The sequence below is a fragment of the Sebastes fasciatus genome, chromosome 18 (genome assembly GCF_043250625.1).
Source record: "Sebastes fasciatus isolate fSebFas1 chromosome 18, fSebFas1.pri, whole genome shotgun sequence".
In the NCBI taxonomy this organism is placed as follows: Eukaryota; Metazoa; Chordata; class Actinopteri; order Perciformes; family Sebastidae; genus Sebastes; species Sebastes fasciatus.
Genome location: NC_133812.1, coordinates 24196030 through 24223447, shown reverse-complemented (window position 1 = coordinate 24223447; position 27418 = coordinate 24196030). Strand labels below are relative to the sequence as shown.

The 27418-nt window shown below is 40.4% G+C and overlaps 1 protein-coding gene and 1 long non-coding RNA gene across 6 annotated transcripts in view; one reads left to right on the top strand and one right to left on the bottom strand.

Moving 5' to 3' along the window:
- Nucleotides 1–27418, bottom strand: part of LOC141756215 (uncharacterized) — a 121373-nt gene that overhangs the window by 47538 nt on the left and 46417 nt on the right. The gene's annotated exons all lie outside the window — the stretch shown is intronic.
- The window catches only part of dlgap2b (discs, large (Drosophila) homolog-associated protein 2b), a 111433-nt gene that overhangs the window by 49837 nt on the left and 34178 nt on the right, over nucleotides 1–27418 (top strand). For all 4 annotated transcript variants that reach the window (XM_074615772.1, XM_074615769.1, XM_074615770.1 and 1 more), the window contains one exon: nucleotides 16873–18023. In XM_074615772.1, coding sequence (XP_074471873.1) covers nucleotides 16873–18023 — 1151 coding nt within the window. The remainder of the gene's footprint in view (nucleotides 1–16872; nucleotides 18024–27418) is intronic.

Genomic DNA, 27418 nt, shown 5'->3' with positions numbered 1-27418 from the left:
ACGTAGATGGATGGGTCCAACAAACACACGACTTTAAACCAGGAGACCGGTGTTCGTGTCCCAAAGTGTTGTTGACTTATTTTGAAGATACGTTAGTGACGTGTTTTTCTGTTACGTTGTTTCCGTACGTATTTTACTTATTTTACGTAGTTATTTTAATCCCCAGCATGATGTTTTTCATAAACCTAAATAATAATAACTGCGGATGTTACCGTAGTTTTGTTGCCTGCCGTAAAAATGACACGCGAAAAGGCTTAAATGCATTGTTTTGACACGCAGAATGTACTTGTAATGTCTTGCTATTTATACGCCTTCCCATGAAATGTGGATGATTTTGCAAGGAATATATAAAATTTACTACAAAAAGCACAATTTTCCCAAAGACCAGCAACAGATAATGTAATAACTGTAGGATGATCATTTGTCAGCGGGGCTTAAAATATAGTTGTGATTAAAACACTTGTTTCAGTGTCACGTCATGTGCCCACGTGCATGGGAAGACCGGATGACTTTGCTTAAACACGCTGAAAGCTGTCAATCAATGTCAGTGATGATGCTGCTGCCAGAATAAAGTGAAAGGGTTTACAGAGAGTTACAGGGATTGTTTCACTTTTGTCCTGTCGTGCGGCTATAAAGGCCAATGTGTGACACACAGGGGGGTAATGTGTTTTTGTGTAGAGGTACTCACCGCAGGCCAGGGTAAGCTGCACCATGCTGATGCCTTTCCACTTACTGTATATCACTTAAACAGATGCTTCTTAGTCAAGGTGTATGGATGAGATATATCTTAAGAGCATTACTTTTCTATTGCTGTAATGAAGCCTGACAAAGTATCTGGTCAAAGCAGGCATCCTGCATTAAACATCTGTTAAAACACGACGAGGATGAAGGCCCGGCTTGCGCTTAAATATTGCAGTTGTTGCAGATATGAGGTGCAGATATCAGGATTTTTCGGAAGAGGCTTATTTTTCATTCCGTTTCCTCATAATAAAGAAAACATCAAATAGCACAATGCATTTGGGATTAGCTTTGGTTTTATGCGATTTCTTTTTTCCTCTGTACTTTTCTCTGTCTGTGCACAGAAAGATGTTGGACCACCTTTCATGTAATAACTAGAGATCAACGGCATACTGTATTGCATTATCATGAAGACATTATTACAGTCGGTCTGGCCAGATAGCAGAGGTGAGACCAAGTCATTGTTTAGCAAGTCACAAGTAAGTCTCAAGTCTTTTCAATCAAGTCCCAAGTCAAGTCCCAATTCAAGACAGGCAAGTCCCAAGTCCTAAACTTTGAGTTTCAAGTCCTAAACAAGTCATAATGGTCTCTGCACCAAATGTAATGCCATTTGTTTTTCTGTCTGTAATTTTCGACCCGCACGTTTTGCATACTGCAGTTAATTTTTTTTTGACCGCCACATAGTTTTTGTACGCAAACTAAATTATCTTTGGTATAATTTTTTCTATCTGCCGCTCAGTAACGTAACGTTAGTTCTTCATGGTTCTTGATTGGAACTTGAATGGATGATGTCGGATTGGTTCAAACAAAGTGGATCTGGGGGATTAAGTGTTGACTTGCTGGGAATGAACAGTGTTAACGTTAGTTGATTCTGGAAATGAAGGGAAATTAACTGATTTGTGGCACACTTTTGAAATAACATACATTTTCATCTTTGGGCTTGGGGGAATGTATCAAGTATTTTCAAGTTAAAAGACTCAAGTCCATGTGAGGTCCCGAGTCATTGGTGATAAAGTCAAAACATTTTTTTTTTCAATTTTGTCAAATCAAGTCTTATTAATTATGGGTTTAATAACACTTTCTGCACATTTAGAAAGACCTTGTATTACATTTATACTGATTATTAAAATAAATGTGTTAAAAACACCGGCCCTTGGCTGCACTAAAATGCCGCCATTAATCAGAATGGATCTTAACCGGTTTACATCGAAATCTACTCAACCTACTCAAAATTCAACAGGTTGCCATTTGTGCACTAATACTACCATCTAGTGGATACTTTGGCGAACACACCACATTAAATGAAAAGCCTATGTCAATTGATATCGGGGATTTGTTTTCTCACTTGCAATGATTTTATAGGGTTTCCCCTGAGAAACTGGTGAACCCAATTTCAAACGTTAAAAATGGACACTTTAACACGTACAAAAGACGTAAAAAAATGGCGTTTTAACGGTATTTTCTGTCGTCCTAAGAAGTACAAATTTGACATATTAATGCGGATGCAGAACCAATCCGCATTTGATAAATGCCCGCACAGGCATCCTGCGTTTTGGTTTGCTTGTTCCGAGATTGTTTGCGAGAGGTGGTCTCGGACTGGTTGTTTTGGTCCGCATCAGAGTACGATTACTGCGTTCACAACTGTCCAAACGAACCACACAAGTTGTTGAACCGCACCAGAGTTCAATAAAGATGGACTAAATGTTGGCTTGTTTGTTTGTATCTTACTGTAAGTTTCTACAGTTTAATAAATCACATTGTTGCTGACAATAATGGCCGAACACCAATGTTAAATCTTTGCAGACATTGTTTCCTATCAGTTTTTGTTCAGCATTAGCAACACTTTTACATGTGTGAGGATAAATGTGTTATGCTGTATATGGACAATAACCTTTAATGCAACAAGCAATGCTGTTTCCCAACATCAGTGTTTCGTGTGTCTTGTCTGGCACACATCTAGCTTGACTGTTTGTGCTTTTCTGGCAGTTTTCTGTCGGTGTTGTTGCTGCCACAGTGTGACTTTCCTGCACTTGATATCCACATGTTAGCTATTCAGTATCTGTAGCCACAACAGATGGTATATTTTCCAAAACGTCCTGAAAGCCATAACAGTTTCACATATGCTGGGGAATGTAGGTATTTACACACAGACTGATAATGCAGAAATAGATCAAATCCATGAGAAACTGCACAGATGCATTTTGCAGATTTAAAAGTGATGCAAGTATATTGCAAGTTACTGCTATATTGGCTGAATTTTAAACTAACATAACCATCCAATTTAATACCTTGAACAGCAAACAAGCACCTGCGTTAGTAGTTATACTGTCTGTTATAATTCATGGCAGCCATGGTCTAAACACACGTAACACAACACGTGTAGAATAAAGCAGTATTCTCTGTGCGGTCATACATTTCAGATCAATATGTTGAGGTAAACATTTTGTAGGCAGATGCTTAAACATCCTACGCAACTTAAGAGTTCCACAGTCCCAATATTCACACAGGCTGCACAAATGAGACTTCTGCAACGCTACATACTCTACATATGAGCAGTTTCCATGGAGATGTGTCAACATTTGCTGCAAGACCTGAATGAGGAAAGGCAAGATGCCAAAGCTTAGCCTCCTACAGTACACCTGGGTTTTAGTTTTTTTTCTCCATGTTGTATCATAAGCAGTGATATATTTTCGTATATCGCCGGAAATAACAGAAAGGTTAGGATTAGTACTCGATGCACAGGAGCAGACTTCATGTGGAAGGGATTATACTATTTCTGGTCATCTCACATGGCTGCCTTGATTTGTTATACTTGGTTAGATTTAAACTGGAACTCATAAAGACTCAAAAGGGGGCCATTGTCAGTGCATCTGACCTAAGATTTCAGACCCAAGTTAATCATTTTGCTCTTCTTTCAGATACAACTAGAAAAGTTTAATTAAATTAAAATGAAAAATGTTAAAGGTTTAATGAATACAAACCACAATTGTCCATCGTGAGAGATACGCTCTCATTTTAATCTATGCAGCTGTCTGCAATGACTCTGTGCAGCTAAACTGCAGTTCACTGTGTAACGCTTCAGTCATATTGACTGTATGACGCTTCTTCTGAACAAAAACGGTCAGCCCTGCTGTGTTTAGTTATGTTAGCTGTTAGCTCTGTTAGATATATTAGCCCCACTAGCTGTTTGCTCTGTTAACCACACCGCCGGACTCGGCTGCTCATCGGCTGCTAACAGCTAACTAGCTCTCCCCCTACCGACATGAGAAGACGCTAAGCTAAGTGATAGTGAACTAGGCTAAGCGATAGTTATGCATTCATACATGCAATTGTCTTACCTAGGCGTGCAAATCAAGAGAGGAACAATTCGTAGCAGAAACAAGAATCCAAACTGAAGCAGTTGTTGATCACTCGCAGAACAAGCCGGTTGAGAGTAGTGAGTCAATGATGGTATAAAACCGTCAGTAAAATATGTTTTCAAAAAGTGTGAATCACTGCAACCATGAGAGGTCCTTCAGCATATAGTCATAAATGAGCACAAAAAATATTAGGCTGATGGGTCCAGCAGTGTGCGAGATTAGCCGTGGACAGACAGACACAGAGATTCACACGTACGTACGCACGCACTCACATGACCAAATACATAATCTCCTGGTGGAGATAATAAGTATACAGATCTATAAAAGTATCCAGAGATAGGCTAAACATAAACCCTGAGGGGATCATACAGTATGTTATAGCTCTACAATATATAGGACCTTATCTTTTGTGTTAAATCAATGTAGTGTGGGAGGCTTTACAGGCGGCTTCACAGTGAGCAGCGACGGACTATAAGCTCCCTATTTGGCGTTTTCTTCCACTGAAGGGCGTAGAGAAGAGACTGAGGCTGTGTCCAGGGTGTGTGGCATCACTACAACATCAGCCAGTGTCTGCCTGCCGAGGAGAGCGCAGCAGCAGTGGGAGGGAGTGGGCGGATATATCAAAAGGTGAAATGCAGCCTCTGCTGCAAAGCTACATCCAATTGAATGTGATTTTGTCTCAGTTGCAAGGTCTAACACTGCTTCCACTTATATAATGTTCTCTACTGTCCCTGTGTGTATGAGCAAACACATGATACCATTAAAAACGGTCTCCCTTCTGCTGTATCGGCAGTACTGCTAGAGGGATATACCTTTATTAACAGTATGATGCTGTGGTTATTTCAAGCCAGTAAATATTTTGCTACCCCTCTGTTACCATTATTGTATCACAATATGAATCAATTATTGCCAGATCATGCCAACTTTTACATCTGATCATCTAAACAGATAAGGTCTAGCACTGTACTCGTCTTCCCTTCCCTTGTTTCTAGTTTATTTGGAGTAAAAAGTTTGTACTACTTTGTCCAAAATGTTTATAGCTGATCAAAGTAGTTGTACAAAGAATAAAAAAGCTTGCGTTGAAGTTCAAAGCGTAGCTAGTTTCTCACTTCCACACACCTGTCCAATTACGGTGTTTACATGCTATAGCATCCCTGTTTCTAGCCGAGTACTCCACCTAGCATATCCAGGTTTCTCAAAAGCAGGATATGGTGTTTACATGCGCAACGCTTAACCAGGATATTCCAAAAACCCGATCATAACCAGGATACTCATGCACGTGTAAACGCACTATGTCATTCCTGTTGGGATCTTCAGCTCCTTCTCATATCTGCAGAGTCAAGGAAACGTCACAGAACATCACCACTCATCTAAGAGGCTTCATCCGTTCAGTCTTCAAGACAGTCAGCTTCCTCCCACAGTCACATAGACTCTAAATTGACTACAGGTTTGAATGTCAGTGACTTTATCAACCTCTCCAAAATTGTCTGCCTGCCTCCAAATCCAGTGCATATTGGGATAGGCTCTAGACTCCTTTGACCCCAACTAGTAATTAGTGGGCACAGGAAATTAAACTATTACTGAGTCAAAAAAAGAAGAGGGTGCTGAATGCTTTCGTGAATACTTTTTGGCAGATTGTTCTAGCAATGGGCAGGACACCTCAGGTATACAGGAATATTCTGTTAATTGGTTTATTTATGGCAACAGGGAGACAGATCAAATCACAGGCTACGGAAAGTACATGTAAACAGCTTGGCCAACCAATTCAATCTTATGGGGAGGCGTATAAATAGCCCAAGATTACAAGGACATTCCTTGTGTCACGAGAACACATTTTAGCCTTTTTGCGTGTCATTTGTACGCCACGCAACAAAACTACGGCCACAGTTAGGTTTAGGCAACATAACCCCTTACTTAAGTTTAGGAAAACATCACAGTTGGGTTTAAAATAAATACGTAAACAAAGTAAATTACGCACGGAAACAACGTAACAGAAGTACGGAAAACATGTCACAAATGTCACTTGAAAAAAATAACTCTTTGGTACACCAACACCAGTCTCTGTTTAAGCAGTCTTTTTCCCTTTTTCTTCTACGTCACTAGCTCTGAGCGTAGCTTATTGACGCAGATGCATTTACATTGCAGTCAGTAGACTACATGGCATAAAAATGACAAGCCAAAAACAAAAACGGCACTCTTATTGCATGCAAAATGACTTACGATTACCGTGTCATTCATACGCCATTTAGTGCGACCGGGCTGGGCCAACAGTAGTATTACTCTGTGCTTGTAAAGGTAATGAACTATGTTAATAATACACTGTAGCTGTGTTTCAAGTCTCCATTGTAATTATTTTAACTCTATTGAGGTGGTTGACCCTTCACATTTCCATTTAGTGACAGTTAGTGTTTGCAGTTGAGATACACTCAACTCTTGGCCAGTGCTTTGTCTATGACAGTTTTTATTCTTTACATGTCAAACTTTTATAAATATTTAAGAAAAGCTTGGTTCTGCTATCCAAGACTGTGAGAGATTGAGGTTGATAAAAGCTGGCAGTCCCTGCTCATGATAGTCATATCAGCTCTCTGCTTGTTTTGGCCCTCCAGCGTCACTGTAAACCTTGATAGATTTAATGTGAATCATGAGGGTGTCTGACAGCTCTGTGACTGACCTGATTTGATTTGTTTCCAAGTGGACGGTGGCTTATTTTTCTCACCAAACATCTGAGTTCAAGTCTTTGACTTACAGGTCAGGGCTAGGGAACAACCCGGGCGAGTAATAACGATTGATTAAGAACGGATGTTTTTCCTCAACGCTGATCGATAAATTATCTCTCAAGGATGTTATTTTTCAACAGTGATTCATGCGCTACAGTTTGGCAGCCTGTTGCTCTGTTCTTCCCTGTGGCATTAGCTAGCTGTGCATTGGTGTGGAGGAGGAAGGCCTCATTTATTCCAAGTTATGCAACCATCTTGGGAAATGCTGGCCAGGCGCTGACTGTAGCATAGCGGCAGAGCTTTAACTTAGCAGGCAGCATCACACTGGTTTCCCAGAGAGCCGAGCAAGCAGCGAGGCTTTCCCCTCTCTCTTTTTTTTTTTTTCCCTCTTCCGCTCTAGCCCTAATCTCTCCCCCCTCTGTGTGTGGCATCTTTGTCAGGGAAAAAAAAAATTGTATTACAGGCTGCATCAGGTGCTGACCGAAGCACATTTATAAGGTAGAGAGGAAACAGCCTGTTGATCATGCACCACAATAGCTGTTGCATAAGCCGGGATACAGGAAAGCTCTCATCAATGTTTCATGGATTTGCTATGTGAGGTCTTAAAGAGCTAAGAGGGAGTATTTGCACGTATAAAATGTATTGTCCCATTGAAGAAAAATAAAATCAGCCATGACAACTAAATTCAGTATGTTCGCTACAGCTGATAATAAAGCACCTTAATAGAAATGTTTTCTAAAATCTTTCACTTTTGCATACAGTATATCAACCTACACAGTTTGATTTACATTCACACCGTAGCTGCATGTAATCTTCTGAACTGTAAATGCAATCTTCAAAAAACAAGCTTGCTTGCTTTTCTCAAAAGCCTTTCAGGAGCTAAAAACAGGAGCTTAATTCACTACTCTCTGAAGTCCATCAATCTCTCCCACTCCATGTGTCCTCTTTTTTCCTTTGCTTCTGGTTTCAGCTCTCCTCTCATACTGTACGATTACATTGTCAGATGATGCTCATGTGCTCAGAGATGTGCATTTTATTTAACCTATATTCATCCAAGCACAACTGCTTTGCATTCACACACATAAAATGTGTGACTAAAAATGACTAAAATGTGACTAAAACTAATCAGCATTTTCATTTTAAGACTAAGACTAAAACTTAATCTAAAATAGCTGCCAAAATTAACACTGTATACTATGTCAGTTTTTCTGGAGTTATAAAAAAAAAAATGCAATACATCGCCTTGCTTACAGTATCGCAATATATTGAATCGTAAACCCTGTATCGTGTTATGTATCGTATCAGCAGATTCTTGCCAAGTCACAGCCCTATTCAAAACTACTGGTTGACATAGAAAAGACATGTAAAAAACATGCAGGACAGATGTGCAGACTAGTCCACTCCAGGTACATTCATGGAGGTTTGCTGGCGACCAGGCTGCAGCACTCTGCTGGTGACTCAAACTGGTGGTATTGTAGAATCAGAAGGGCTGTGTGGCCACATGGAAGTCTGTTCAAATAACACAGCACTTGAAACACTCCACGGTTCACCTCAGGCGGATGAGCTGCAGGCTAAAGGTGCTCCATAGTTGCATCAACTCATCGTAAGGAGAGTGGGCGGTATTGTCCAAGATAGAGCTGAGGAACTCATCCTCCCCTCTGCTACTGCCTGCAGGGTATCCAGATTCAGCCCTGTGACACAGCTAGTATCTTTTTTTTACCTGTTTGTTGAGCCTGCCGGCACCCCTTGCCTTGATGTCACCTCCCCCGCACCCACAGAACTGTGCACCGGCCACTATGTATTAGTAGAAGTTGCAGAGCAGTCTGTTGCAGATATTGGATGCCACAGCTCCTCCGGCAGACAGTCAGTGTGTGTTTGTGTTGTCATACTGGACCAAGTTGTTATATGATGTGAACTCCCATAACTTGACTGCACCACCCTCACATCCTCACTATGAAAACGATGGCAGGTGTCACTGGCCTCCTGCTCCGCCGGTACATCTGCCACAGGCTACTTCATTTCAACAACATTCAATATGAAGAGTAGCAGTTCAATATAGTTTAAAAGGGGCTTGGTATGAATATTGAATTTAAACACAATGGTGTTCTACAACGCACAGATTTAAAACTACAGAGAGTTGACAGCTCAACTCATTCACATTCCTCTCGGGGATGAAATTGCTCCCGGAGGATGAAGTTATCCAAAAATGTTGCCAGTCAGAATGTTTTCAGGTAAAAAGCATCAATCAATTTGCAAAGTCTTGACAAAGCCTGAAGAAAATCTTGAAATGTTGCCCTACATTTATTGGGAGCTATTAGTTAGTAAAGCGTATGGATCTTTTGTCTGGTTTGTGCCTTAAGTTTGACTTTTTGATTAAGCACCTGCAGAAGCATTTTGGATGTGCTCACATTCTGCTATTTTTAGCTTCACCTTGCCCTTTCTATTCACCGTGTGAAAACGCAGAGACAAACTTGCCGTAGCAATTAAGTACACACATACAACCAAACCCAGGATTATTTTTTGATTGTTGGTGAAAGAACATTTTTGTGCATTTTTGAACATTTGATGTCACCTAAGTTGTTTCAAAATTGGGTTCATGAGGCAACATTTTTACAAAATAACCGCTGTAAATTTAGGGCTGTCAAAGTTAACGCGATAACACATCAACGCAAATTAGTTTTAACGATACTAATTTCTTTTATCGTATAAATGCAAATTGAAATTTATAGGTTGTAGCTGGCTCAGTTTTAAAGCTAGAGTGAATATACTGGCATCATATTAAACTATAAAACATAAGGAATCCATTGGTACCAACCATGTCATACTAACTTGTTGCGAAAGGGGCTAAATAACGCTCCAAACTGCCACCTAAATTTAAGGGGGTCTCTTGACCTCTGAACTTAAGATATGTGAATGTAAATGGGTTCTATGGGTACCCACGAGTCTCCCCTTTACAGACATGCCAACTTTATGATAATCACATGCAGTTTGGGGAGAGTCATAGTCAAGTCAGCACACTGACACACTGACAGCTGTTGTTGCCTGCTGGGCTTCAATATGCCATGTTATGAGGGTTTCTGGACAATATGTGTCATTGCTTTGTGTTGTTAATTGATTTCCAATAATAATACATTTATATAAAGCAAGCATATTTGCCCACTCCCATGTTGATAATATTAAATACTTGACAAATCTCTCTTTAAGGTAAATTTTGAACAGATAAAAAAATTATAATTAATTTGCAATTAATCACAATTAACTATGGACAATCATGCAATAGCGATTAAATATTTTAATCGATTGACAGCCCTGGTTTGATTCTAATAATACCAAATATATGTGATATGAAAGACAGTGGTTCCCACATTGAGGGGGTTCCCAGCGAAAGCTAACACAATGACAGAATGTAAGACTATTTTGGTCATGGGTTTTAGACACTTTCTGTTTTAAAGTCTTATCAAATGGGGGTCCGTGGTCTAATTTGTGTCAGTTTAGAGGTGTAAATAAATAAGTAAATAAAGTTAAATTTCATCAACAGTAACCCTGGAGAGGATGGATGTATCTGTGGACTGAAGGAGGGGTAATACTAAAGTAATCTAAGATAATTACACTGCAGCCATAATCTACATCTGCTTAATGATTAATTAATCATTGAAAACATTTCAGCATCTTCTTAATAGTTTATTTTCTTCCTTCTGTCTCTCTCTGGAAAATGATTTATGTCAAATTGACTCTACTTGAAATGAATTGGTTGACAGCTAAAGAGACCAATCTGGGTTGAAAGATTAGCGTCGAAACAGCTGATTATGGGGTAATCAAACCACCTCAAGAGACTTTATGTAATCAGAATCCTGGGGTGATCGTAGAGAGAAATGCAGATCAGGCTGACAGTGATGCAGACACCCACTCTGTGGGAGCAAACAGATGTTTTGTGTCTTTTACTTCATTATTTCATAATAATCATGTTACCATGTAGCGGTATATGACTATAGGGATTGACCCTATAACGTGAATGTCTTTACGATATAGTGCAAGCTAAAAGATGATGGTGTTTCTGATGTAACTATTGGCTGTTTGTTAGACTAGTGGAGATAGATAAGCAGGCATGGCTGCTGGACTACTGAGTGGGTCATGGCATTCAGATGAAACAGCTGTAGAAGATTGTGAAGAGTCACTTCAACAGCCAATTTCAAGCTATCTGTATCCCAGTAACATCTAGTACCACCCGAATGATTATATTTGGAGGGAGAAAAAACAGATTACTGTCTAGAGATGAAAAAGAATGGGTCCCAGAAAGGTATTAAAATATTAAGACCATCCTCTAACTAGAAAACCAGAGTTTAAAGCTGATGTCTTTAATGTCTTGCTGTAATGTGCATCATCAAAATTACAAGCCCAGGGAAAATGTTGGCAATGTACATTTCTGCAAACCACGGACACGCTGAATGACGAAGTTTTTGCATTCAGCCAGAGTAAGAATGTTACCGCTGTTCGTGCCCACTGTGAAACCAAAAGTAAGCGTTGACTTTACGCTTATTACATAATATTGTTATGCTTGTTACTTAATGTGACGTAAGAAAGACCGCGAAAAGGGTGGTTGTTATTTTTTACGCTACTTACGTTGTTACAGTACTTACGTTGTTACAGTACTTACGCTGTTACAGTACTTACGTTGTTACAGTACTTACGCTGTTACAGTACTTACGCTGTTACAGTACTTACGCTGTTACAGTACTTACGCTGTTACAGTACTTACGTTGTTACGTTACGCTGTTACAGTACTTACGTTGTTACGTTACGCTGTTACGTTACGCTGTTACGTTACGCTGTTACGTTACGTTGTTACGTTGCGTTGTTACGTTGCATTGTTACGTTATTATTTCAACACAAACCATAATCTTTTTTCTGACCTTAACCAAGTACTTTTGTTTCCTAAACCTACCTAATCATTGCACAACGTTACCCACGTGGCATTGTGTGTTTCTGCAAGCGTGATACGAGGCCGATATGAAACCTATTTATGAAAAATATTTTTGGGTTCAGAAACGTCGACATTCAACGTATCCCATGGTTTGTGGAAACGTACAATACAAACATTTTTTCTTGATCAAACCACATAATGCAAAATGCTAAAAATAAAATGTTTTGGTTGGCGTTTTCTTTACGGGTTCCTTCCTCACTGTATAAGTGAAACAGAAGTATGCTGATGGATGCTCAGCTGCTCTGGTGAATGCAGCCTATATACAGTCGTATGTTTCCACAATCATACTGGCAGATTGTCTGATGATGTATTTGTATGAAGAACATGTTTGGATTACATTATACTGTACATATCAGAGCATAGCATGTGTATGTATGTACACACACATACACACACTATCTCTTTGTGCATTCATTACTATTGTTAGCTTTAATTTAACACATTTTGTTGCCTCAGCAACCGGTCGATGTCATCTACTTCAATGCGGTGAATTTGAGCGATAGTGAGAGGGGGGACTTCAGAGAGCCATGATGGTGGAAATGAGATAAAGAGAGGAGAAGTATATTCACTGTACGGTGATTATTACAATGAAGCTCTACAAAACTAAATCTACTGCTTCCTGTAGTTACACACAGTGTTTTAATATTAACCAAAAATGTACGACCTCTGCTAAAATAAGAAGCAAGAGTGAAATGTGAAAATTAATCACATATGTGGCTGATTACACCCTCTAATGAATAATAGTAGGATTTAATGTCTTCTGCTGTAGTTAAACCAAAATACGACGCAAGGCAAAGACATAAATCAAATGAAAACAATAATTACATCTACTCAGTGATGTTGTAAAAACCTGCAGCGCAACAAATCCCACTGATGGGGGATTTTAACCGTTAGTGAAATGTTTCCCAACATGTGTTAATTTCAAAAGGAGGTAATGTAAGTATCCATGGGTGAGAGGCATTTACAGTATGTGGTTACAGTGTGTGTCTCCAAGCTGCTTCAATTCATCATTCATTTGAACTCAACAAAATGCAGCACGATTGGTAACGGTGCACCAAACACAGCAGTCCATATGGCAAATCAAGCCCAAGTGTCTGTATCACATTACATACTGTATGTGTCTTTTTTCTCTCCCCTTTTTTTTGAGTCTGGGATCCACCCCAAACAACCTTGAAAATCCTATTACAGTTCCTGGGTTTTCAGCAGTGGTTGCCATGACAACTGTGCATTTTATTTCTGGCTCCTTTGAAATGGTGTGTGAGATCAGAGATCCCAAATGTTATGTAAGACGATGTGCACTGTTCCAGACTGGGGTTTCCTGCTGCAGAGAACCTAAAGTAATTAATTACAGGGGAATGGCAGCCACTCACGGCGCTTCGGCATTGTCTACCTGTTTACCTTACAGCTTTTATAACATACCGGTAAAGATGTAGGCTGTAATTGTTATGCAGGAAGCTAAGCGCGATGACAGACGCTTTTAATAATGCTGCTCGTTTTGTTGAAAAGTTATGTTTGTTTTAGCCACAGAAGGACAGAAATCAAGATCAACATTTGTGCGACAGAGAGGGAGGAAAATGGAGAAGAAGAATAAATATTTGTATTGCCTTTGACGATGGTACATTTATAATAAACAGGGCTGGGGAATAGTGGATTAACTTTCATGGGATTACAGGACAAACTGAGGCATCAAGTTAGGATTTAAATAAGTAGCTAATCACTTGTTGGATGAGGGCATTTTATTATTCAAATATATCTTTTTTTCTTCAAATTTGAAACCTTTTTTCTCCCAGTTTTTAGTCAGTAAACCCAAGAGAGGGGTTTTCTGTGGTTAATGTCACAATGTGACATTTCGCTTGTATTCAAACAAAGCACTCCACGGTGCTTACTTATTCATTAGTTCAGTTTCTGATTTTCAGATGATCATTACCAATGAGGTGTCACACCAGCTGCAGACAAACAGTACTGATCCTACTGACTCACAGTATCTCTCAGATACTAATTATAAAACTCTTGTGTTGCATGCCGCCACTGTGTCCTCAAAGCTTTGTGACTAGAAGTGCAGGTCTGTTTACCACAGATTATAGTGCCCACAGTATTAATCAGAGAAATTGTCGAAGTGTACTCCCATTCTGTAGAACTAAACAGTCTCAACGTTTACATTGTCGAGGCAACACAATCAGAAATGATGCTATCATTATATCACGGTGAGTGGAATGGATGGAAGGGGAATAACCTTGATATAAGTGCAGGCATTTCATTTTTTTTATGTTGAGCACAATAAATGTTGGATATGATAAACTATGCACATATTGTTTCAGCGTTGTGTGACGATAATAAAGGAAAACTCATAGGAGGCTGAGGAGCATGCATCATTAGATTGGCAGAGCAAAAGGATTCAGGAGGTTATTTTGAACTTGGTAACCCCTCGTATAAAAGCTGCTAAATTCTCTCATCTTACAGTCTCTTTGAAGTAGTACAAAATTTGTTGCTCTTTGTGATCACCGCCCAGCGATGTGCACAGCTCTCCTCAATATAATTAGGCATAAAAGCTAATAACAACTGGTCCACCACCGCAGGGCTTGAGAAATAATAACGTTATCACAGATTCCAGAGGAGTTAGCTCACTTTGTTGAGAGAACCAGCTCCCTATGCTTACCATCTAGCTATGGGATAGGTTTAGGAACCTGGGGCTAGATGTATTAACCAGGGGTTCTCAAACTTTTTGGAGCCAGGGACCCCTTAAAGGGGAGAACATTTCCAAAGACCCCTTCGTAATCTCAACACCGATTAAACATATTCTTACTACCATTTATACTCTTTGGACATGGGAGCTATTTGTATTATAAAACTTTTCAACCTAAATACTTCAGACCTGTTTCATCAACACATTTCAATTTGATTCATGTTAACACCACTTTGTTTTGCCCTGATATTCCTGGTGCTTTGTAATCAGATGTCGCTTTAGCTTGGCCGGCTTCATGGCGTTGTTCGCTAGCACCTGAAGACACATGATGCATTTTCGTCTCCCGTCGCTGTCACAGGATATAACTGTCATCATATTTTCTCAATTTAGCTAGTTTGGTCTTAGCGTCACCTGATGATGTGGACTGACTCAAATAGGTAGCTAGCTGGCTAATAAACTAAGCTAAGCAGCAGCAGAAATGGTTCGTTACTCCTGAGTGAAGTGACTGATTCATGACAGATTGACGTGACGTGTCACAATCATAAATTGCAAATTATTTCACGGACCCGCTGACGGAGTGCCACGGACCACCACTTTGAAAATCACTGGTATAAACGATACGTACGCACAAAAACCGTGCATACACCATTCCCCAAATACAAACTGGTATTTATAACGGTGAGAATGTGTGCACCTCAAGCATACTTCAGACGAGGTGTATACACGGTTTTCAAGAGATAGCTGCAAGCAAAATGATAATGTGGACATAAAATATAAGGTGACAGACCTTGTAGTAAAACATTGTTTAGGTTGTTTGCCAATTTCACTGACTGTGTAATTACTTTTTGCAGTCTACACAGCGTTCTGTAAAATGTCAAAGGCACATTTATAAATTACAAATTATCTATGAGTGATGAGTTTTATCATAGTTTGATATTTAAAGTCTGTTTTAATAAGAGCTCTACAAATTAATCATTTATCTTGCTTCCGACGTTAAATAATGATGTTTGAGATATGGGGCGACGATATACAGGTAGATGTGATGAATGAGTGGTATTGGTGCTGAAAATAGCCACAGTCGTGCCTAATGGTCGTGCGTAACGACAGCTGTTCTGGTGCTGTTGGAGAACCTTTCAGATGCAACACAATCGGTGAAATTGCACTGCTTCTTTGCCCTTCTTGTCATTGTATCAATATGCAAACAGATGTTTAAGGATGTTTCTACTTCCATTTGTATGGCATATCCATGGCTTAAACTGCCTTCACATGACAATAAATTTGCTCTTCGCTTACCGCGAGGTAGAGCGCAGAATCAGGTGTACATGCGGCTTTATAAATCTTTCTGCATCTGGTCTTTTACCTTATGACTTTGAACAAATAATCAACTTTTCTGACTGCAAAACACCAGGAAAAAGCATTTTGATGCAGCCTTGCTTATGTACTCTGACATAGGCAGTATCTGGTTGAAACAGAAAGTTAAGCAAATTTCATCGGGTCAATAGTTATCGATAGTGTATTTTGGAGCAACGTGTCAGTCTTTAGATATTACTTCAAACAATACAAAATGTATTGAGCAACAGCCATTGTTAGCGAACTCATTCCTTCCTCATTTGTTATCGACAAGCTATCGCAATCTATAAATGTTAATATTAATACCATTTATCATTCGTGCTGATCTGTGTCTCACTAATGAATATTATCTACTGTGCAGTATTCTCTTTATTGACCCAGATGGAAATGAAACTCTTCTTCTACCCTTAAGGAAAACAATAAAATCAGTTGTGTGAAAATATTCCAATAGATTATTCAAATCACCATAGCTTGAAGGACATAATCAGTAATCTATGACAAATTATACATTAGAAGTAAATGCCTTTTCATTGAGCTTTAAAACCTCCGAGCAGTTTTGAGGGCAGAAGTGGAGAACTACTTCTTTCCAGATGAGATGAGATTTGACACAGTGTGTTATTAAATACAAGTACAAACCCTTTGCCTGTAGAAGAAGAGAAAGGATTTCTACCTGACTCAAAAGAGAAATATATCTGTGCCTCCATACTACAGTATATTAAAAGAAGTACAGTGATTATTGTCGTGTTTGTCTCTTTTATACTGCAGGTTAATCCACTTTTCTAAACTTCATTAAAGAGGTTAACATGTTAACTTGCTCTGTTAACTTCAACACTGTAATTAAGAATTGTCATTCTTAGTTAGACATAATTATACTCCCATGTGTACTGTAATACTGTAACAATGGTCTCGCATTATAGGTCCCTTGGTATACTGTGTTGAAAACAGCATAAAGTGGGAGGATGAAATATTTACAACCAGAGCAAGTCTCTCTCCAACCCGCTCGTATCTTATTTCTTTATTTTCTTCTTTCTTTCTCTGAAACAGACCAGAAGTTTCCACCGTGGTCCCCGTCTCGAAAGTTCAATGAAGGCAGACGCCTCCCTCCAGCCAGGAACATGAAGGGCTTATCGGGCAGCCGTTCCCAGCACCAGATCCCTTTACCCTACGGCTTGGACTATGACCCCCACGTCCACGACCTCCACGCTCACCATGGCGCCGAGTCCCGCCACTCGTCCTACCTGCTCAGTCCCACGGAGAGCTGCCCCATGGACTTCCACCACCGCTACTCGCCGCGCAGCTCCATCCACTCTGACTGCATGATGATGTCCCCCGTCATGATGCCCCCAGTTGCGGTGTCTGACCACATCTCCAGCAGCACCTTCCCCAGAATGCACTACAGCTCTCAGTATTACGACTCAGCCACACGGGACGACTGCGCTGCCATCACAGCCTCTGCCACCTCCCCGGCCGTCGCTGCCGCTGCGGCCGCGGCGGCCGCCTCCTCCCATCTTGCCGGCACCAAGAGCAACCGCCTTCCCGCTAACCTACTAGACCAGTTTGAGAAACAACTGCCACTACACCGCGATGGCTTCCACACGTTACAGTACCAGCGCACCTCCACCACCACTGAGCAACGCAGCGAGAGTCCTGGCCGCATCAGACACCTTGTTCATTCTGTCCAGAAGCTCTTCACCAAGTCCCACTCCCTGGAGGGATCATCCAAGATGAATGGCACAAAGGGTGATATGATGGGAGGCGGAGGGGGTTATCACCATCACGGCCACCACTCCACCAAACACGGTAGCAAGAGGAGCAAGAGTAAAGAACGCAAGCAACGCTCCGGCGGCTGGTGGAGCTCCGACGACAACCTGGATAGTGACAGCACCTACCGCACACCCAGTGTCATGTCGCGGCACCACGGGGAACACGTCAGCCACTGCTACCCAGATTCCATGCACAGCCACCACTTTGGAGACCTGTCACTCAAGACCTCGAAGAGTAACAATGATGTCAAGTGCTCGGCCTGCGAGAGCATGGCCATGGCGCCCGAGGGCAAATTCATGAAGAGGAGCTCCTGGTCGACACTGACAGTCAGCCAGGCCAAGGAGGCCTACAGGAAGTCATCGCTTAATCTAGAGAAACCCATGATGCACCCGGACCACAAGCCTTCATTGCGGACATGTCACTACCTGCAGGTGAGTGGTGCTTTACTTCATTTATGTTTTAAATGGACAGAAATCAAACAAAATAGAAAAGACAAAAGATTAAAATATGAATATATTAAAAGCTGGATTAAGGCTCCTTGTGTTCTACTGTATGTGGATGGCAGCTGGAGCTGCTGAAATAAATGTTTATGTGCTACTGCTGGTATATGTCACCATATATAATCTCATTAAATTAGGATTTTTGGAAATAGAAGTAACAGTTTGCTACTATTCCTTTTTATTTCATTTGAGAGGGAGCACATGCGTCTGTTATCCTGTCAATCATATTTATTTTTAATTATGTGGTTTAACTTATGGCAATTAAAAGGTACAGTGTGTAGGATTTGGTGGTGGTTCTAGTGGTGTGGTTGGTGTTGATTGCAACCAACTGAGTCCCCCTCCGCTCACTCCTCCCTTTCCAAAACTGCGGTAACGTGAGTCGACAAGTGCAAAACCGTGGTAACACCGTGGTAACACTACTTTAGGTGCAACGGAAGTCAGACGGCGGCTGATGGTACCACGGTTTTACACTCTGCGGCTCACGTTACCGCAGTTTCACAAGTGTGTCAGAGAACTATGGTGACCTTCAGGTACAAAAAAACGTGAAAGGCTCTCTCTAGATCCAGTGTTTGGTTGGTCCGTTCTGGACTACTGTAGAAACATGGCAGACTCCGTGAAGAGTCCCTCCCTATATAGATATGAAGGATTCATTTAAAGCTAACGAAAACACAACAATTCTTAGTTTCAGGTGATTATACACTAAAGAAAACATGTTATGAATATTATATTCCATTTCTGCTAATAGATCCCCTGAAATGTTACACACTGGACTTTTAAGCAGCAGAAATGGAAGATGGACCTTGGAACTTTGACTGTACTTATTCCGGTTACTAAATATACTCATTGCCAATGCAACCTTGACATACAGTAAATGTGCTGCTCTATGTTCAAAAGTTAAAATATGTAGCCTTCCTCCAAACCATTCACTAGGATTCTTGTCATTGTTGAACATCTATCTCTTTAGAAAGGGCTAACAGAAAAGACGAAGGCTGAATTTCAGTGATAGGTTGAAAGGGCATGAATGCATAGAAACCCTGAACATCACCTATCTGAAAATATAACAAACAATAATTGAGATCGATACTCACTCATCCCCATAGAGGACCTTCTGAGTAAAAAGGCAGTAATTGATGTATTGATGAGATATCGTGTCAGGAAAGCCTTTCGGATTCCACCTTTCTGTTTGTTACTCTCCTGAGGGCAATTACAGTGTCCAGTGTGAGAAGCCAATATATTTAACCAGGATTCCCCTTTGTGTAGTCCCCTCAGGGAGCTATTGTCTATTAAGATGTAGAGATCAATTGAGTGAATCAATGTCACTGTGGACGACTCTGAGAATAAATGGCTACCTGAGCTGGACTGCAATGTAGAAAACACACAGGTTTGTTGTCTTAACAAAAAATATATACAGTACTGTTCAGTCAGAACTTATGCGCACTAAAATAGAAATAAATTGTGTTATACACAGGCCTCTGTCTTTGCTATCCCACTGACACATTAAGAGACTGAAGTAGTTTAGCCACAGGTACTGGCTTCAAAAACACAGTCAAAAGCCAAGTGTTTGAGGTAACAGCTATCTTTGATTCAATTTCTTTTAATTTTTAATAGTCAGCACTTAGCAAATGCTCTCAGCCGGAGTGACTCACAGTCAGTGCAGCATGATTTAAAATCTACAAATAATGGCAACATAGTGACAGGGATTTCAGCGCCTTCTACTAACTAACTAACGAGTATTAGCTGCACCGTGTACGGTCAGTCTGTGAATTTGTGGCTAAATTGTTCTGCACCTTTTCACATTGTGCCCTGTTAGGGTTGTGCACACAATCACCATCAATGCAAAAAAGTTGTTGTCCACACTTGCATTTGCACCAAATTCCAGAAACATTGGCAACTGATTATATGCATGCCATGTAATCAAATTGTACTGCCGGCCCTACTTTTGCTAATAACAGTGAATGGTGCTGCTCTCATATAAAGCTTCTGGATGTATTTCTGTCCGTGCTTGGAGAGGGAAAAGAGGTTGAATCTTTGCCCAGTGCTTTGCCCACTTTGATGCTATGTGGAGACACACAAACTGCCGTTGTTTGTGTGCCATGGGGACAGGAAGACTCTGTCAATACGGAGGCTCTCTCACTGGCATTTGACAAGCTTATGTGTCAGCAGGCAGAGACCCTGCAGCTGCCACATGGGCACATTCTGCACCGAGCGTGTCCACACTGAGAGCCTTATTCAGTGGAATACGTGAGGGGAGATCTGCACACAAGCGTCGTGGTCGACGCTCGGTGTGCTCATTGGATTTTATCTGTTTGAAGTGTCTGGGTCCTTTAGGTCTGTGTTCACGTGTGATGAGGAGGACAGGTCTGCGTTGGGCAGGTTGTTGATATAATCTTGTTTCAGCAATTGTCAAGTTTTCAGGCTACCATCCTAAGCCAATAACCTCAGCTGTAGGGTGGAGCTTACATAAAAAAAAAAAAGAAGACTATTACACATGGTTAAGGCTGGGTATCGTTTAGAAAATGACGATGCCAGTATCAATACCAGTACCCTTAAAGTGATACCGATACCAGAGTACTTCGATACCCATCATGTGAATGGAAGCTGTGTCTGTGTTCCACTGGCACTGCACATTGCTCTTACAGCGATTACCACTGATAATGCCGTCTCCCCTGGGACAGTGTTGTCACAGAACCGTAACGGCCATCCTCCAGTTCCCCCACCCAGCACGTTAAGTGTTAGCTCTGTCTGCACTTGTTGCCGTCGTTAGCGCTATAAGCACTGTTAGCTGCAAGCAGGCAATTCTGTCTGTATGGGTTGTAGCTTCTGCGGTAGTGGGCCAAACAAATGTCACAATAAATTGAAGAACACCCGTAGTGATTGGCTCAGAGCAAAACAGTCATCTTTTTTCCAGATCTGGGCACAGAAAGGACTGATTGCAGGTATTGTTTGAGTAAGTTAAATAATTGACTTCATTATGTGTAGGCCTTCTATCAATCACTTCAAGTCCAAAAAGCTTATCAAAAAAAATGTATTGCTATTCTTGCTTGTGTATTGCTTTCTTTAAATGTTAAGATTGACTTTTAATAATCATGAGATGTTTTCTTTCACTAACTTGCTCTCAGAGCAATACTTCATTATAACAGGCTGAAGCTGGGTAAACAAAGTGTAAATAAATAATGGTTTGGCCTGGTCCCAGGATCTTCAAGCATGTTTTGAAGGTGAGAAACAGCATTAAGTGTGCAGTTAAGGCAAACTGTGCGAGGCTTCTGTGCAGTATTCCATAAATCATCGAGCTTCAATCAATCAGATGTTCTTGCCCTTCCTTGTCTGAAATGTAGCCAGTGTGGTGCTTTCCCTTAAGTGTAATAATGAAATCTCTCGGGTGATGGCAGGGAATTTGAAAAGATTATCTGGGGAGGAACTTTGTCTCCTCTTGATGTCTCTATTAAGAGGATCTACTGTAGCATCCCTAAAGGTTGAGCTGGTGTCCTCCCTGTGATATACAGTGGCCATTGCAACAGATTATGTCTCTTGGGGAATCCTGCATTTAGAGAGTGTGGTACTGTACGCCCAAATAAACCAACAGAGCATTTACCTATTATTACATGACAAAAATATATTTACACTTTTCAACGGGTGGGCTGGCCTTCTGGCCCTCACTGGGCGCATTTTCCTCCGCACCAGTTCTAATTTGGCTAGGAGAGGCCCGGGGTGAGTGCTTGCTGCACCCTCTCTCCCTGCGGGGAGGGACGGGGTCCCCCGTTTCCGACACGACTGTCAACCGGGGCGGACTGTCCTCAATGTCGGCAAACCCACCCGACCAGTCTTGAAACACGGACCCCATATCGTTTAACATGCTTTGTGGGTGCAACTTTTTTGCTGTGTCATCACCATTCATGTCTATATAATACAACCAATGTGTATTATAATTTTTGATGCATTGATGTGTTAATCACTTTAATATTGCAGCTGGTAAAGGTGGAGCTCATTTGAACTAATTTACATACTTAATGATTCTATACTACTTAATAATAAATCATAGTTTATTAGTTGAATTATATTTTGTATTATGAATCTGAATCTGCAAAGTTAAAAGTACAATATTTCCCTCTGAGATGTAGTGGAATAGAAGTATAAAGTTACATAAAATGGAAATACTCAAGTAAAGTACCTCAAAATCGTACTTACAGTACAGTACTTGAATAGCCTTGATGTACTAAGTTACATGACAACACTGCTAGAGCACAAAATTGTTTACGCACACAGTCATTTCTAGATCTAGTCTCTTAATTTTGCTCTCAAAATGCACCAGATAGATCATTTAATTGTAAAATGTACCAAAACAATTCTGGGGGAGCATGCCCCCGGACCCTCTTAGAGGGTCCAAGGTCCGACCACCACAGTCAATGTTTTTTTTTCTCGAGCTAAACACATTTACGTGTACTACATAATTTTACGAAATCACCGTCTGCAGTGAGAAGATGCTTTTATCCCAAGGTTATTTTTGTACAAAGTATTCTCAGTGTTTAGTAGTAACTAATGATGGTGTAAAGCAGCTTGCCTGTATAGCTGCCTCAGAGGCGCAGCTGAATATGCTCCTTCAGGTGTAGCACCAAATGAGCACAAAAATTAGGTAATGCTAATGAGCTAGTGCGATGCTTCCATGAGTGATGGCTGCCTTGTTAACCGAGGCCCCAGACGATCAATGGTCGTGCATTAGGAGGAAAATGATTCTTTTACTTTATTGCTGTCTTTAAGGCTGATTAATTAAGTTTCCAGACAATTGCTGCATTTTATTCCACTCATGTGGGAGAGGATAAATGTATGCATAGCAGATTAGTGTGCGTGATAGTTTTACTGATAGGTCTTTGAAGGAAGACAGAAAGCAGGTCAGCTAATTTTCATGTTACCTTCTCATGAAAAGTATGGCCAACTTTATTTTAAAGCAGTTGACACACAAATATGATGCCTAATATCATAACATTAGCAAACTGAATGATCATCATTCATTTCCCTACTCTGCTGTTGTATAATGGCAGCATGGCTGCGAGCCATGCTGCCCAAAAGAACTTCATTTGTTTTGGATTCAAAGGAGAGTTCTAGTAGCATATGGTCTAAATGCTTCAGAACCCTTTTCATCTTGACTACAAAAACATCTGAGTAAAATATACTAGATTAATGGTGGTGAAAAGCAATGGGGGTTATTATTAGCATCTCTAAATCTCTCTACATTTCACACTTGCCACCTCCCATAGAGGAGAAAAATGTCCATCATTTTAATGTTAAGTGCCTCATGCTGTCGAGTCTTTCACCTGTCTGCCCTGCTGAAGCGGGCCGTCAAGTCAGAGAGGATGCTGGGTGTTAAAGGAAAGACTGAGAGGGGGAGAGATGGCCAATAGTGAGAGCAGCTGTGATAGAGAGAAAGCATTACTCTGCTTTCTGTGAGAACAGCTGAGCGACTGTGGCAGAGAAAGCCATGTGATTGGGTAAAGTGAGTAACTGGCGGAGCATAAGGGACAGCCCTGCGCCTCGGGCTGTTGTTTCAAGAGCTGAGGCTGCCCTCGTGTCCACTGGGACAACTGCTACAGCTGCACCGCACACTGACACCGTGTTGTACTTAATACACGACTCAATCGATACTGTGCCGGAGCGTGTAGTGTATGACACGTTGCCATCGTGAATCACCATCTTCAGGAGCACAAAACCTCATTGTGTCTGTGACGGGCATTGATTTAGATCCCATGAATAATTTGTCGATATTAATCACAGTTCAATCAGGTGAGCTAAAATGTGAACAGTATATTCAATATGACAATCAAACATAGAGGGTAGATGCTTTTTTAAGAGTTAGTTATATTCTACCTTGATTTCTATCCATAGACTGTAAGTGGACGTAGTCATCGTGACATCACGTGTGGACTGCCGTTTTGAAGCCTCAAGTTCGGCATTTTGGCCGTCACCATCTTGGTTTTTTGCAACCAGAAGTGACACCAGAGGGTGGAGCTAAGTACAATCGAACACTGAATAAGACATTTTCAGGTGACCAAAAAGGTTATACTTAACTTTCATGAACACACTGTTAAAGGTGCTGCCTTCAAATGAAACTCGTGACCTCGTGTTTACAACATGGGAAGTCGTGTACATGATATGGTTGGCGTTCAAGTGGTTAAATCGTGAAAACACTGCTGCTAAGCAACGGCAATATTAACGTTACTGTCGGCGTCTAGAAGCCACAGAGGCTAACAATTTTGCAAGCTAGAAAGTGGATAACATAATGCAGGAAATGCAAAAGCATAATGACAGAGGAAAAAGATGAGACAGTTGGAAATATCAGCATTTTATATTTACAATATACGACTAAAATACAATATATTCACTGACTATGTACCGAAAAATGACCTTCCATGGCCTTCCCCATTTCTGACAACGTCAACAAACATGTCACAATTCCTAAACTCGGAGCTTTCAGAAACTTTCCACTTACGAGGTTGTGAATACCACAAGAGGGGGGCGTTCATATGGACTCTTTTCGTGAACACGGTAAACACCACCCCATTTGAAGGCACAAAGGGTTAAAGTTCTAAGACCTAAAGCATCCCCTGCTTTATGGTCTATTTGACTCTAAATAGGACCATAATTTACTAAATGAACATCATGCTGTATTAAAGAAGACTTGAAACTAGTGATTGAGACCATAAACTCATGTTTATAATGTTTACTGAGGTAATAAATCAAGTGAGAAGTAGACTCATTTTCTCATAGACTTCTATACAATCAGACTTCTTTTTAAACCAGAGGAGTCGCCCCCTGCTGGCTATTGGAAAGAATACAAGTTTAATGCACTTCCACATTGGCTTCACTTCTCAGACCGTGAACCTGCCCACTGTTTCTATCACATCAAAATCGAATTAAAACCTACTGCTTTTCAGTACATGAGCACTTGGTTATGTGTAGACGTCGTTTGTAGCAGAACACCACACAGTGTACAGTAATTAGCACAAAATCATTTAATCACTATGTTAATCCTGATGCTGTAATGTTAAGAACAGTCACTGGTAACACGTATTAGAATATTTAACACGAAAAGCTATTTACTATTTACTACATGATGTCATGGCTGTGATTATAAACGTATTTGAATGTTGAGGATTTCTGTAGTTTTTGATCCCATGCAGGTAATGTATGTCAAAAACATATGCATATGCTCCTTTGGCTGTCAGTCAAAGCTAATTTAAGCACTCATATGTTTGTTTTTTTCTGTATTAGCAGTGATGCTGTGCCATTAATGACACTGTGCTGATTTAAAAGTTGCAGCTCTAGCCTCGGGGGTATGATTGGCAGCCTTAGCTGTGCAAGCATAAAAACATACAAATGCATCACCGCCAAGAGTGTGAAGGGAAGTTCTATTAATCTTTTTCTACAAATCCTTGAATTAAGTATGCCCATGTTTTGATTTGCAATATGAGTGCAATTCTCAAAGGTTGTTTTACCCTTTCCCATTCAACTTGGTTTGATGATCCTGCAGATGTAAAGTCGTATTAGAGCTCCTTCTAGAAACATGCTGATGAGTCGTCTTCATGTTCATTTTCTTCCAAACCACAAACATGGACTCTATTAAAATTAATGAATGGAAGGCTTATGGATATTATTAAAGTTACTGTATATAGTTGTTGAAATGCTGACATACTGCTGACATACTGTGAAACTGGAAAACTTGACATTGATTAGAATATGTTAATTTAATGAAAAATAGTACAAATCCTTTAAATGATGGATCTAGCAGCAAGTCCTGTAAGTGGTCCTGTAAGTGGTGTCAAAAAATATTAAAGAGATATTTCGGATGTTTTGAAGCTGGGTTGTATTAGGTACTTATCCATAGTCAGTGTATTACCTACAGTAGATGACGGTCCGCACGCCCCCAGTTTGAAGAAGCAGACAGGAGTTACTGCATGGAAGCAAAGCAATGTACTGCTGTAGACGGGGCCGGCAGCAAAACATATTTTAGACACGTAAAAGAAAGCCTCGCCTAAAAAGATTCAATATCAGTTTAAGTGTATTCAGAATATTTCCGCAGGTTTAACTTGCCATGAGACAGCTATACAGTCTATGTTTTCAACGGGGAACTAAAGCCGTTATCTAAGCTCTTGCCTAAGTAACCAGACTGAAAAAAACAGTAATTTTACCTTCAGAACACAGGAGTTGCTGGTCAACCGCTGCCTCAATTGGTTAGTTTGAGTTATTGTGTGAGTTTGGTTAGTTCGGATTTACCAAAGTCACACAATAGCACAAACTAACCGATAAAATTACTGTTTTTTTCAATGGAGTCTGGTTGCTTTGGTGAAAGCATAGATAACGGCTTCAGTTAATTCTCATGGCAAGATAAACCATCAGAAATATTCTAAATATAGCGTACACTTAAACTGAAATTGATTTATTTAGGTGGACCTTTCTTTTAGGTGGCTTGAATAAGTTTTGCTGCAGTACATTGCTTTGGTTCTGTGGGAAAACTGCTGTCTGCTTCTACCTCATACAACCCCACTTCAAAACACCCAGTCTATCACTTTAAGGTTGAAGCATTTGTAAGACCACTAAAGTGAATGCAGTTACCTTAAATAAACCTTTAAGCATATTGGTGTTCCTTTTGATCCAGTGCTCTACTTTGACAATTACCAAATGTACCATGTTTGGATTGTGCAGAGAAACCTGAACATCTGAGGGAAACACATGCAAACCACAAAAACATACTTATAATCCATAAGCCTTGCTGCTAAGGTCCTGCTAACAACCCACGGTATTATCTCTGTGTATATTAAAAGCACAGTACATGACCAATTTCCTCACCGGCTGCAGTGCCCCTTGTTATTACCACCCACGAGTCGAAAGAATACAGCTGGGACAAAGCCTTCAGAATAAAACGGCAGAATGCAAATGTGCAATGTAGCAAATAGGCAACGATTTCAGACGACATAAAGACAGACTGAATGTTTCAGCACCACGGAGAGAAACAGAGAATGTGGTTGAATTCTTCAGGACCATGGACAGAGCTCAGTGAGGCAGCTTCCTGGTCCTGGCCCTCCAGGGGCCACAAGCAGTAATGACAAGAATAACGACAGGAGAGGACAGTTTGAATAAAACTAAGATAGACAGACTAAAAAATATATCGATTTTTAATTTTCAAAAAGTATAAAATCAATTTTAAAGTAATTTTAAATAATAAATTCTAAAAAAAATTTATCAATGAACTTAATGTAATTACTGAAAATTAAAATGTAGTGTTTCACTGTTTACTGCATTACTGAAAAAGCAATATAAATGCAGTACATTAGTTT